Source organism: Sphaeramia orbicularis, chromosome 13 (genome assembly GCF_902148855.1).
Source record: "Sphaeramia orbicularis chromosome 13, fSphaOr1.1, whole genome shotgun sequence".
Lineage (NCBI taxonomy): Eukaryota > Metazoa > Chordata > Actinopteri > Kurtiformes > Apogonidae > Sphaeramia > Sphaeramia orbicularis.
The window spans coordinates 44379678-44394012 of NC_043969.1; the positions used below are offsets into that span (position 1 = coordinate 44379678).

General features: G+C 36.2%; 1 protein-coding gene and 1 long non-coding RNA gene across 2 annotated transcripts in view; both read right to left on the minus strand.

Moving 5' to 3' along the window:
- Nucleotides 1-1559, minus strand: LOC115432276 (uncharacterized). The gene is made up of 2 exons (XR_003937185.1): nucleotides 1297-1559; nucleotides 1-396 (listed from the first exon to the last, which is right to left on the minus strand). It is a non-coding gene; the product is annotated as an uncharacterized LOC115432276 (long non-coding RNA).
- Nucleotides 1560-8483: 6924 nt separating this feature from the next.
- Nucleotides 8484-14335, minus strand: part of axl (AXL receptor tyrosine kinase) — a 62720-nt gene continuing 56868 nt past the window's right edge. Inside the window, exon 20 of the mRNA XM_030153127.1 lies at nucleotides 8484-10277. Within this exon, the coding sequence (XP_030008987.1) occupies nucleotides 9821-10277 (457 nt within the window). The 3' untranslated portion in view covers nucleotides 8484-9820. The remainder of the gene's footprint in view (nucleotides 10278-14335) is intronic.

A 14335-nucleotide genomic window follows, 5' to 3' on the forward strand; every position in this document is an offset into this window, starting at 1 on the left:
AATCATTATTATGAGAAAGTTGTTTTTTTTTTTTTATTATCTTGTAAATATATCCCATTATGTAGCTCATTATTTGGGGAACTGAAATTATTGTTTATTATTCTGAAAACTTAGATATTATTGTGAGGATGTATCTCGCTGCATAGACATACTAGTCATTTGATTTAGGCTTCGTTCAGACGGCAGGCAAATGTGGCGCTAATCCGATTTTTTTGCCCATATGTGACCTGTATCCGATCTGTTACAGACAATTTGAACAGCGCAAATCCGATTTTTTCAAATACGACCCAGGCCACTTTCATACGTATCTGATAATTTGCAATGTGACTTTAGTCTGAACGGCCAGGTCGCATTTATCCGACCTTTACCTCATCGAAATGCGACAAACATGATCATCTGTTATTATGGCCCGTCCACATTAACACCGATATTCAACTATACAGACATTCCCAGGTATCGGCGCTGATTTATACACATGGATTTAATGTTTCAGGTGCAGATTCATCACATAAAAAAACAACAGACATGAGTAAAATGGGATGAGACGCCATCGATTAATAATATCTATGTTTTCCATGAACACACAGATACACATGAAATAGAGTTAAGAGAATATATACTTTGGAAAGAGTTTTAAATGTCTGTTTTTTGTGATTTAAAACTTTATTTTGTAGACAAGAGGCCTGAAAAATATCTGTTTTGCGAAATATCAGCATTAGTGTGGACGGGAAATCGGTCTAAATACACTTTGGAAGACGAAAGGAGTTGAAAATATAGATCATTTCTGCCAAAAAATTTAAAAGAAAAAAATAATGGCTTAGTATCTCAAAATGTTGAAATATCTCAAAATGATGACTTTATTTTTTTACACAAGTTTCTTATTAATTTAAGAACGTTTCTTCGTATTTGTAGATACTGAATCATTATTATGAGAAAGTTGGGTTTTTTTTTTTATTATCTTGTAAATATATCCCATTATGTAGCTCCTTATTTGGGGAACTGAAATTATTGTTTATTATTCTGAAAACTTAGATATTATTGTGAGGACGTATCTCGCTGCATAGACATACTAGTCATTTGATTTAGGCTTCATTCAGACGGCAGGCAAATGTGGCGCTAATCCGATTTTTTTGCCCATATGTGACCTGTATCAGTTTAAACAGCGCAAATCCAATTTTTTCAAATACGACCCAGGCCACTTTCATACGTATCTGATATTTTGCAATGTGACTTTAGTCTGAACGGCCAGGTCGCATTTATCCGACCTTTACCTCATCAAAATGCGACAAATGTCACAATTCTGCGTCCCTGGAGGAGAAGCAGTGGGAAAAACATACTCAGTTCCGTAAACACAGCGTGTCTGCGTGGTCATGTATTAGGTCAGGACCTGTTTTGTGCATGTGGGTCACTTCAGGGTCGCATTCAGTTCATACACAAAACTGATGGAAGTCGGATATAATGTGTAATATGAACGAACACACACACAAAAGTCAGATTTCACCCAAAAAATGCAAATTGTGCATTAAGACCTGCTGTCTGAACGTAGCCTTAGAGTGTTTTGGCAGAAATGTGCTTCACTGGAAAAAATCTAAATCTTACCAAGTGTATTTTTGTCATTTCTAGTCCAAATATCATAATAGACATAAAAGACATAATCACCTAAAGAGGAACTTTTCAGCAAAATATAAGAACTTATTTTTAGACAATAGATCTGGAAAATCTTATTTCAAGAAATATTACAAAGATCATTTTCATTTGTTCCATGGGCAGATTTTTTTTTTTTTTTGCTTGAATTAAGCAAAAAAAAAAAAATCTTGAATTAAGCAAAAAAATAAATCTTGAATTAAGAGAAAAAAAACCTTGAATTAAGCAAAAAAAAATCTTGAATTAAGCAAAAAAAAATCTTGAATTAAGCAAATAAAAAATCTTGAATATAGCAAAAAAAAATCTTGAATTAAGCAAAAAAATCTTGAATTGAGCAAAAAAAATCTTGAATTAAGCAAAAAAATTTTGAATTAAGCAAAAAAAAATCTTGAATTAAGCAAAAAAAAACAAACACTTGAATTAAGCAAAAATAATCTTGAATTAAGCAAAAAAAAAAAAAAAATCTTGAATTAAGCAAAAAAATCTTGAATTAAGCAAAAATAATCTTGAATTAAGCAAAAAAAAAAAAAAATCTGCCAATGGAACGAGTGAAAATTATCTTGGTAAGATTTCTTGAAATATGATTTTCAAAATCTTTTGTCTAAAAATCAGTTCTTCTATCTCACTGAAAAGTTCCTCTTTAGGTGATTATGTTTTATTTTAAGTGTGATGAGATATTTGGACTAGAAATGAGACAAATACACTTGGTAAGATTTAGGTTGTTTTTCCAGTGTTCCATATAAAACCCACTGGTTACTGTGGATCAGACTGGTGATACATTCATATAAACCAGTGAGACCAGTGCCTCAGTCTCAGCACCACGTCATGTGGTTCCCAAACCCAGTATGTCATTCTACAGTACCACATATAATGAACAAATGTACACTTCACCGCTGCTACAGATACACCACTGTATACGCTTTGACACATAAAAGTACCTTTGATGTAAAAAAAAAAAAAAAAAAAAAAAGGAAAGAGAAACACAGCGCCTTGTTTTGACTAATTCCGTTCTCCCAAGATGTGTGTTAGAACATGGTCACGTCTGTCGTTTCCATGACAAAAATATAAACAAAGCAAATATACAGTATATGTAGGAAATAAGTGCATGCATGATGCAAAGACGCAGCCGGAGACGCCGTGATCTTCACCTCCGCTCCGTTTCCAGCCGCCTCCACGGAAACACACTCTATTTACAGCGCTAAACCTCCAGAAACACAAATATCCTCCGAGAAAAAAAGTGGCAGGATGATGTCAGAGGGTGAGGTTAGTCATGTTTCCCAGTCTCTGCTCATTTATGGAAAAACACCACTGGTCTACAAGTCAAATGCTTCCAGAATAAAAGGAGCGAAATTTTACCACCAAGAAAGAAAAAACAAGTCAAAAACACTGGTTGGCTGAAGTTTCACACATACAGTCTGGGGTCAAAATGGGAAATGTGAGAATTAACCAGAGAATGGGTTTAATGCCAAAGGAATATTAGTGTCAGAACTACTACAGCACAGGTGTCAAACATGTGGCCCAGGGCCCAAAACCGGCCCACCAAAGGGTCCAGTCCAGCGCCTTTGGGTGAATTTGTGAAATGCAAAAATTACACTGAAGATATTAACAAACAAGGATGTTCCAATCACTTTAGGTCAGTTCAGTCTAAAGTGGGTCAGAACCAGTAAAATACCACTAGAATAACCTAGAAACCAGGGGTGTCAAACATGCAGCCCAGGGACCAAATGTGGCCCACCAAAGGGCCAGTTCGACCCCTGGGATGTTTTTGCCAAGTGCAAAAATTCCACAGTCTTGAATTGAATTAAGCAAAAAAAATAAATAAATAAATAAAAAATTAGCTTGAATTAAGGAAAAAATCTTGAATTAAGCAAAAAAAAAAAAAATCTTCAATTAAGTAAAAAAAATCTTCAATTAAGCCAAGAAAAAACTCCTCAAATTTAGCAAAAAGTCTTGAATTAAGCCAGAAAAATCTTCAATTAAGTTAAAAAAAAAAAAAAAACTTCAATTAAGCCAAAAAAAATCTTCAATTAAGTAAAAAAAAATCTTCAATTAAGACAAAAAAAATTCTCAAATTTAGCAAAAAATCTTGAATTAAGCAAAAAAAAAAAAAAAAAAAAAAAAAATCTTCAATTAAGTTAAAAAAAATCTTGAATTAACAACTTAATTTTTTTTTTCTTTGTTTTAGTGCCAAAAAAATACCCTTCTATCTGTCCTCAAAGTGGTGACTGTTTAACAAGCTGTTTAGGATTATTAGTTTGTCCACAATATGTGGAGAATAAATCAAAGTTTCAGTGCATTTACAGAAGCACAAAGAAATGACAGAACTGAAGAAAACGGTGATATTTGTCACTATTTTCATTCAAAAATCTGGTTTGTGAAGATTTACTTTGCAATGAAGAACACAGACGAATACCTGCAGTGTCTTCAAATTAAAAACTAAACTACTTTTACTACTATTACTATTTTTTTTTTTGTAAAATTAATTTGGAGTATAGTCTACATTTTTACAACTGCGTAATGTCAGAATCACTTTATCCGCCTGAGACCCAGGAAAGGGAAAAATTTTACGTTTTTTTTACATGAAACAGTTGTCTTGATTGGAAACTGCTTAATGCCACAATTTTTTCAGATAATTTTTTTGAATTATTTATTTTTAAATGAAATGTCCTTTGCAATGGACAGCATTCTTTAAGTAAAACTGTCAAACTTTTGTCCCCTACAGAAGACAAAAATGCATTGCTGGGTCTCAGGAGGATATGGTTGTGACAATAATAGCAAAATGCAGAAAAAAACAAAAAAGTGCCATTTATTTCCTTTTGTTTTTTGACATAGCCTCATTGAGCCACTGGAAAAGGACCCCAGAGCCACAGGTTACCCACCCCTGCTCTAGTGGAAGATTTATAAATCTATTGTATAAATGTGCATAAACCAACATATGTGGAATAACACTTAATCATATACCTTGAAAACATCAGCAAACCAGCACTTTTGTCATTTGTTTTCCAATTAATCTAGTAAAACTACATAACTTTTAGCACATTTAATCTGTGAAGCAGACCATTTCTAGTGTAGACCAGTGTACTTTCCCGTAATGCTTGAAAAGGCGGCGGCGTTAAGGTCAGACGATACATGTGAACAGGTTTCAGCGACACGAACACAAAAAGAAGAAGTGTAAAGATATACAATATAAACAAACATGTTTTGATATAAAAACATTAGTGCAAAGTCGTAGAAAATACCAAAATCAGCATTTAAAAAAAAAAAAAAAAAAAAAAAAGGTGTAATAACACTGTGCTTCAGCCAAAAGCAGGAGGAGCTGCTCTGGGTAACCGACCTCTGACCTTTGACCTTTGACCTCTGTCTGTTGGTGGATTATTTGTACCTCTGACTGGCCGGCGCCTCAGTCCCCCTGAGTTAAACATGGAAAACACTAATGCACAGGGCCCAAGGGAGGAATCTGGGAAATACAAAAATGATACTGATGATATTAACGATCAATGATGTTCAAGTCATTTTAGTTCAGGTTCCACGTACAGACCAATACGAGCTAAAGTTGTATGTGTATCTGCACAGTTCTGAGAAATGTAGACGTTTTTAACTGTCCAGTTTGGTTCCTACAGCTGAGGAATAGTCTCGTCTCCACATTAAATATCTCGGCAAATTGACAGGACCAATATTTTGGGAGATATTAGTCATTTTGGAAAACAAAAAGCCTTAAAATCATGTTGCTATATCCATGATGGTTGAAGCGCAGTACCACGTTGCATGATGGGAAATGAAGTTAAAAACAGGAGTGCTGCATTTACTAACTTCAGTCCCTAGATATTGGTATTAATATGTGCTAGTACTATTATAATAGTGGTAAAAAAAGGAAAACTACGCGAAAATATTTACATAAAAAACTATCCTTTCACACAAAAGGTGAATAACATGAACAAATATGAACAACCTGAAATGTCTTAAGAGAAATAACTAATTATACCAACATTCTGCCTGTGACTAAATGTTTTGTGTGTTTGTAGATCCACTGTGATCTACAGTTGCGGAAAAAATTATTAGACCGTCAAAAGTCATCAGAAACAATAGTTATGTAATCCAGTACTAACTCCTGTGAGTATCATGTGACTAAAACAGACAGAAAAGAAAACAGAATGTCTAAAAGCACTGTTTTTGTCAGTACAATGCCATAGATACTGATGGAAGAATAGGGGTATAAGAAAATATCGGTTCTGCAATATATCGCGATATTTCATTTCACAATACTGTATCAATATTAAAAAGTACTGTATCAATATTTTTAGGTATTTATTCAAATGCAGATATGGCGAAGGTTCATTTTTGTTTATATTTTATTTATTATTATTTAACACGGTTTTATTAAGTAATGGTTATTTAGAAGCAGGTTTTTTACTGTCTGAGAGGCAGATGGTAGTTCCTTTGGAATCTAGGAGAATTAGAAAAATTTTGTGATGTAACATTAGATCCTGTTGTGATCAAATAAAAATGTGTTTAGTATTTGTATATATTTCTGGTGTAATTCAGTTCTTCCAGGAAATAATCTTTAAAATAAAAAAGAAACAAACCAAAAATTACTTTTTTTAACAGTATCATGATATATCATATTGTGATCCTAGTATTGTGATTTGTATCGTATCACCAGATTCTTGCTAATACACACCCCTATGTAAGAACTGAAGTGATTTCGGTTATTATCAAGAAAACATGGAAAATGGATAGATATCAGCTCTGAAATTAAACTACTATGAGATATTTTTGTTGTTCTCATTATATTTGTCCAAACAAATGTACCTTTAGTCGTACCAGGCATTAATATGAACAAGAAACTGAAGAAAACAGGGGTGGTCTAAGAATTTTTTCCGCGACTGTATAAGTTGTAACATGTGTGTGAATGATAAACTAAGGTATAATATAGTTAAAACTGCACTTATTTTTCTTAAGTAATTTCCGGTTGTTCATGTCATTCAACCTTACAGCTGTAAACACTCTCATAATGTCGTTTAACTTCTTTCACTGTTATTGCCTCTGCCAGGAGGTATTGTGATCACTTTGCTTTGTGTGTTTGTTTGTTAGCAACTTTACGGGAAAACTATTACAACCAAATCTTCCCCACAGATAGGCCTAGGCCCTGGGATGAACCCATTACATTTTGGGCCAAGTAGGCCAAAGTTCAAGGTCACAGCAAGGTCACACAATCTACAATTTTCCTATCTGTCATCACTGAGCAATTTTCAAAAATTCATAAAAAATTCAAAACGACTCCGATTAGCCTCCAATTTGATCCACCCATAGCTTATAGCAATATCTTGTATCTGGCACAAAATCGTCCACATCCACTGTGGAATGTGGACTCTGTGGACATTTCAATTTAACATTGAAAATCCCATTTACTGCACATTTTTCATTATAACTCAACAAATACTGATTGGAATTTATAATATAATTTGACAAACACATGACTGGTACCAAGCTTCAACTTTTTCTGCTGTATGGAACAACCTGGAAACTGTTTAATTTAAGAAGAAACAGTCCATCCACACATGCACACCATTCGGGGTGCTTGGCGGAGGTTTGCGTTCTCTGAGCACTTGTTATTTTACTGGTTGGGCTTCAGATCATATCAGGCTGAATGTGGAACCTGGACTAAAATAAGTCTGACACCCCTGCACTAGTGGATTCAGGACTGGCAGTGAGGAAAGACCAGGCCTCATGTGACATGTAAACGGCTCCCGGTGCTTAATGCAGTAAAACTCCAGCAGCAGCAGAAGAAGAGGAGCTACATTAGGCTGTTCATCCTTCTGTACATCCAACCTGCTCTACTTCTGTAACATCCACCGGGTCAGAGTTAGAGTCAGGTTCATGTTTGAGCTGTTTCAGCCGCATGTCAAACACACAAACTAGAACATGTTTCCTTTTAAATGCACTTTGGCCTCACAGTTCGTCTGTTAAACCCAACTACAACTGGAAGTTAATGTTCAAAGTATGACATTATCTTCATCCATGTACGTTTCGGTCTTAAACCTTCAGTTTTTCAGTGGAAACCGCTCACAGTGATCACATTTAAGTCTAATTCATCAGTATCATAGACTCTGGCTTTATTTCTGTTCATTGTGGGGGAAACATCTGAGTCACATGATTAAATATTCTCACATTCACACAGGACCAGATCTACCTGTGGACTCGGAACCTGCCATGTCAAATAAATATCGCTGTAATTTGCTGATTTTAGTTTCGTCCATGCTTTTTTTCAACCTGTTTCCTGATCGAGGACTATTAAGGCTTAAAGTTTTAACCCTTAAAGACCCAAACAGCCACTGCTGACCAAAAGCATCTGCTGATCTAAAATGTTTAATACCTGTTTGATCCACTAATCCTACCAAGGCATGAAAATAATTGGTGTAAAACACAGTTATTCATCTTTTCATGGTCATCAGATATGACCCATTTGGACATTCAGAGGCTCTGTAGTTACCATGGAAACACTGTCATCTTCTACAACATTGATTCACCAGTGAAACCAATAAGAGTTAGATCAATGACAGTGGATGGACAAATTTGTTTTATGTTCAGTTTTTGATATCTAAAGTCACGTTTTTTGAGTTTTCTCTGTTTTTCATATAATAATCCTTAACTTTAATCTGAACTTTTATGAACATCTACATGATCAGTAAATTAAATCTAGGAAAACCCCTGATTTTGACTGAAAAAATGCAAAATACATAGTATAATATTATAATCAATGGTGATAAATCACTTAAGAAAAGTTGAATATAGAGGGAAAATATATTTTGGAACTGCCACAAAAATAGCACTGGGTCTATATAGGTTAATATATGTATATATATTTATATGGGGGTAAAATCTGTAAATCTGAGTAAAAAAAAACACTTCATTTATTCAGTGTGAATGTACCACATGAAATCCAGACATGGAGGGTGAATTTATAAATCTCAGGTTATACAAATCCGGTGTGATTAATGCTTGAGTCAGAATTTGGTCGCGACAACTGTTTCCATTTTCCTACATTTAGCGTTAAAGCTGCAAATGAATGCGTCACACATACCGCTCACCTACACCGGCTGCTAAAATAGGAAAAGGCCTCCTGTTAAAACCTGAGTCTGTTCTGGTTCTTGTGGTTTAGGGGTAAATAACTTTGGTCCACATTCAGAAATAACATTTAACGCTGCATGTCACCCAACATAAAACGTAAAAAAAATAGAAATCCATATAAGTGGCTCAGTCTAAGGCAACAAACACACAGCGATTCATGTTTTCATGTCATTATGCACTGATAATAAACATAATTATCAATATTATATTCCATTTTTGCAAGTTGATCCTACTGTCAAGCCAAAAAACTGCCCCAAATGAGCATAAAAACTGGATTTCCCTTAACCTTTTGTAATGCGATACTTCAAAATGCACATAAATACGTAACACACGTCTATCGTGATCATTATAAGCGGTTTCCACTGTTTTTCACTGCTTAATTCTTCAGGGGGAGTAGAGACGTCCATCAAAACACCTGCTCAAACTATAAAAATAAAATGTAAAAAAAAAAAAAAAGAAAACAGATTTTCGGGTTTACGAGTCGACATCATGAGCCTGAAGTCTTCATAAAGTTGTAGTAAACATGAAGCAGCCACGCTTCTGTTTCCACTAAAGCTCGACTCAGTTTCCAGAAGGTGGATTCGCTGCAGTTGAAGCTCCTGAGTTTGCGTTGACGGTCCGGCAGTGTCTGAGCTGGTTTCACAGAGACGTTTGTAGCTTAATGACGTAGAGTGGAGGGCATCTCCACCTGCGTACAGGTAGTTGGACAGAGGTGTTGTGTTATTGCTATAGCGACGAGGGAATGATTGTGCTGCAGTGTGTGCTCTGAACTCTGTCTGTGGTTAGCACAGTGTTTGTTCATCCCGTCGCTGCACATTCATTCAACGCTCATTTGGGAATGTGCTCGTTTTAGAAAAGAGAACGGGGTCGACGCTAGAAATAGTCCTGATTCATTTTCTTGGAATGCCTTCGGCTGTGTGTGTATTTGTGCAAAACATGTGTCGGGGCACATCAGGTGTTTGGAGTCAGCAGAAGGAGGCTGGATCTCAGACTGGAGTGAAACAATGGCACACTTTGGCTTAGACCAGTTTTAAAGGGGGGGACGCCATCACTGCCAGGGCATCTTCCTGTTCCCGTCCCTGTCCTCCAGCAGCTCCACGGTGGGCGTGGGCGCCGGGGTGGGGTTGGGGGTGGAGTGGCAGGACGGCTGTAGAGGCAGCGTGGCTGTGGACGACGACACCGGCATGTCCAGACTCTCCAGGGAGTCGGACAGGGCTCTGTTGGCCTCGTGTTGGGGGCAGAGGACGTAGCGGTTGGGGTGGTGGACCTCCACGGTGGTCACAGAGTCCAGGCCCTTCAGGCACAGAGGGGAGGGGGAGATGGGGTCGCGGCCTCCCACGGCGCCCAGCTCCATCGACGACTCGTCCATGTTCACGTACAGGATCTCGTCCGGGTCCTGGGGATCCGGCAGGTCTTCCAGGGCCTTTTCAAGCTCGCAGCGCAGGGACTCGAACGACGGGCGGTCCTTCGGGCTCAGGAGCCAACAGGAAAACATGAGGGCGTAGCTGCAAAGATACAACGCATTCAGAGTTTCAACACACTGATCCAAACACTTTTACATGACTTTTCAAAGACCAGTTTCAAAAGTCTTCAAATCTGCTCAAAAACTGTTCCAGGTTTTTAAAAATGTCAAACCAAATGGGTCTCATGGTGTTTTAATCATTTCTTCTAACGGTCATCGACATGCCTTTGTGGTCAAGTGGCAATGTTGTATTTTTGTGTATTGTACTTTCGGAGATGCACAATGAAAATTTAAAAAAAAGAGATTAAAGAAAAAAAAGTGGCAAGATTGTTGTGTGATCTTAAAAATTTGGAATTTGAAAAATTTTGCAAATATGCTCAAAAACTGTTCCAGGTTATTAAAACTGGCTGTACAGAGGTGTCTCAAGGTGTTTAATCATTTATCCTAATGGTCATGGTCGCCCCCCAGTGGTCAAATAGTAAGGCTACAGTATGTGCTTCAAAATTTGGAATTTTGGAAAACTGTTCAATTGCGTTTAGAAAGTGTTCCAGGTTACTCAAAATGTCCAATCAAATGTGTCTCATGGTGTTTTAACTATTTCATCCAAAGGTCATCGCTGCCCCCAGTGGTCAAGTGGTAAGGCTATAGTATGTGCTTCAAAATTTGGAATTTCGAAAACTCCCTGAAATACGCTTGAAAAGTGTTCCAAGTTACCATGAATGGACATCCAGACATTTTTAATTATGTTTTAAACATTAATTTCAACACTCATCAGCCCCCCCCCCCCCCCCCCCCCCCCGCCGTTGGTCAAGTGGTAAGGCGTGTGCTTCAAAATTGGGTGTTTTGGAAAATTTTTCAAATATGCTCAAAAACTTTTCCAGGTTATTAAAATGGCCATCTGAAGGTGTCTCAAGGAGTTTTAACTATTTATTCCAACCATCATCATCGCACCTGTATGGTCAAGTGGTAAGGCTATAGTATGTGCTTCAAAATTCAGATTTTCGACAAACCCTTCAAATATACTTAAAAAGTGTTCCAATTTACTAGAAATGGACATCCACATGTTTTGCAATGTTTTAAATATTTATTTTAACAGTCATCAGCACCCCCCAGTGGTCAAGTGGTAAGGCTATAGTATGTGCTTCAAAATTTGGAATTTTGAAAAATTCTTCAAATACGCTTAAAAAGTGTTCCAAGTTACTATGAATGAACATCCAGACATTTTTTATGATGTTTTAAACATTAATTTCAACAGTCATCAGTGCCCCCCAGTGGTCAAGTGGTAAGGCTATAGTATGTGCTTCAAAATTGGGTGTTTTGGAAAATCCTTCAAGTACGTTTAAAGTGTTCCAGGTTACTATAAATGGGCATCCAGATATGTTTTATGATGTTTTCAAATATGCATAAAAATGCTTCCAGGTTATTAAAAAAGGCTGTACACAGCTGTCCCATGGTATTTTGAATATTTATTTCAATACTCATCAGCGCCCCCTGGTGGTCTAGTGGTAAGGCTATAGTATGTGCTTCAAAAATATGGAATTTTGGAAAATATTTCAAATGTGCATAAAAATGCCTCCAGGTTATTTAAAAATGTTGTACACACGTGTTTCATGGTATTTTGAACATTTGTTCCAACAGTCATCAGCGCCCCCCAGTGGTCACGTGGTAAGGCTATAGTATGTGCTTCAAAATTGGGTGTTTTGGAAAATTTTTCAAATATGCTCAAAAACTGTTCCAGGTTATTAAAAATAGTCATTTGAAGGTGTCTCAAGGTGTTTTAATCATTTATTCCAACGGTCATCATCGCACTCCAGTGGTCATGTGGTAAGGCTATAGTATGTGCTTTAAAATTCAGATTTTTGAAAAACCCTTCAAATATGCTTAGAAAGTGTTATAATTTACCAGAAATGGGCATCCACATGTTTTATGATGTTTTAAATATTTATTTCGACACTCATTTGCACCCCCCAGTGGTCAAGTGGTAAGGCTATAGTATGTGCGTCAAAATTTGGAATTTTGAAAAATCCTTCAAATACGCTTAAAAAGTGTTCCAGGTTACTATGAATGAACATCCAGACATGTTTTATGATGTTTTAAACATTAATTTCATTGGTCATCAGCGCCCCCCAGTGGTCATATGGTAAGGTATGTGCTTCAAAATACAGATTTTCAAAAAACCCTTCAAATATACTTAAAAAGTGTTACAATTTACTAGAAAAGGGCATCCACACATATTTTATGATGTTTTAAATATTTATTTCAACAGTCATCAGCGCCCCCAGTGGTCAAGTGGTAAGGCTATAGTATGTGCTTCAAAATTGGGTGTTTTGGAAAATTCTTCAAATATGCTCAAAAACTGTTCCAGGTTATTAAACATGGCTGTACAGAGGGGTCTCAAGGAGTTTTAACCATTTATTCCTATGGTCATCGCTGTACCCAGTGGTCAAGTGGTAAGGCTATAGTATGTGCGTCAAAATTTGGAATTTTGAAAAATCCTTCAAATACGCTTAAAAAGTGTTCCAGGTTACTATGAATGAACATCCAGACATGTTTTATGATGTTTTAAACATTAATTTCATTGGTCATCAGCGCCCCCCAGTGGTCATATGGTAAGGTATGTGCTTCAAAATACAGATTTTCAAAAAACCCTTCAAATATACTTAAAAAGTGTTACAATTTACTAGAAACGGGCATCCACACATATTTTATGATGTTTTAAATATTTATTTCAACAGTCATCAGCGCCCCCAGTGGTCAAGTGGTAAGGCTATAGTATGTGCTTCAAAATTGGGTGTTTTGGAAAATTCTTCAAATATGCTCAAAAACTGTTCCAGGTTATTAAACATGGCTGTACAGAGGGGTCTCAAGGAGTTTTAACCATTTATTCCTATGGTCATCGCTGTACCCAGTGGTCAAGTGGTAAGGCTATATAGTATGTGCTTTAAAATGTGGAATTTCAGAAAATTATAACATTTGCTTAGAAATAGCCCCATCTTACAAAACATTGGCATCCAGTTGTGTTTTATGGAGTTCAACCAGTTATTCCAACGATCACCAGCACCGCTGACCTGATACCAGTGTCAACCAGTAAGGTTATATATATAGGATTCCTTAGTGGTGTTATTGTGTGTTTAACTTCATTTTATGTTGTTTTGTGCTGTATTTTTCTTAATTAAAATACTGAATCTTCATTTTTACGCCTTTGTCCTTGTGCCTTTTTTGCTTGGTCCCTCACACTCACTATAAACTTTTTTCCTTCATATAATTTCTATGAATATTAACAAACACATGAGCAGAAGCAGAATGAATCACTGTATGAAAATTAAACAGTGACCTTCGCATGATTTTCCACATTATTTCTACATCATTTACTCAAGAAAATCACAGAACCCGGCCAAAAAAACCACCTGGATCTAACTGAGCCAACAGTTCAGATCCTTCCAATGGATAATTAACGCAGTGATTAATATGCTTCAGTTTGTGGAGAGAATAAAGATTCAACTGTGTTTCAATGGAAAAAAGGTCATGTGGTCTGATGAGTCCAGAGGCAGATGATGTGATTACCCATCATGCCTAGTACCTTCTGTATAAGCCTGTGGGGTTCAGTGTTATGATCTGGGGTTGACTCACTTGGTCCGGTTTAGGTTCACAATGTTACGTGTCCATAAAATGATGGAAGTAACTGTTGTGACATTGGACATTTTTACTAAAACAAGGCCTCAGTGAGTATGTGCTGTAATCAAAGCTAAAGGAAGTGCAAATAATTATTATAGCATCTTTTTTTTCTGGCTGAGCTGTATATGGACTGCAAAAATCTAAATCTTACCAAGTGTATTTTTCTCATTTCTAGTCAAAATATCTCATCACACTTGAAATAAGACATAATCACCTAAAGAGTAACTTTTCAGTGAGATATAAGAACTTATTTTTAGACAATAGTTCTTGAAAATCTTATTTCGAGAAATCTTACCAAGATAATTTTCACTTGTTCCATTGGCAGATTTTTTTTTTGTTGTTGTTGCTTAATTCAAGAATTTTTTTTTTTTTTTTGCTTAATTCAAGATTTTTTTTCTTAATTCAAGATTTTTTTTTTGCTTAATT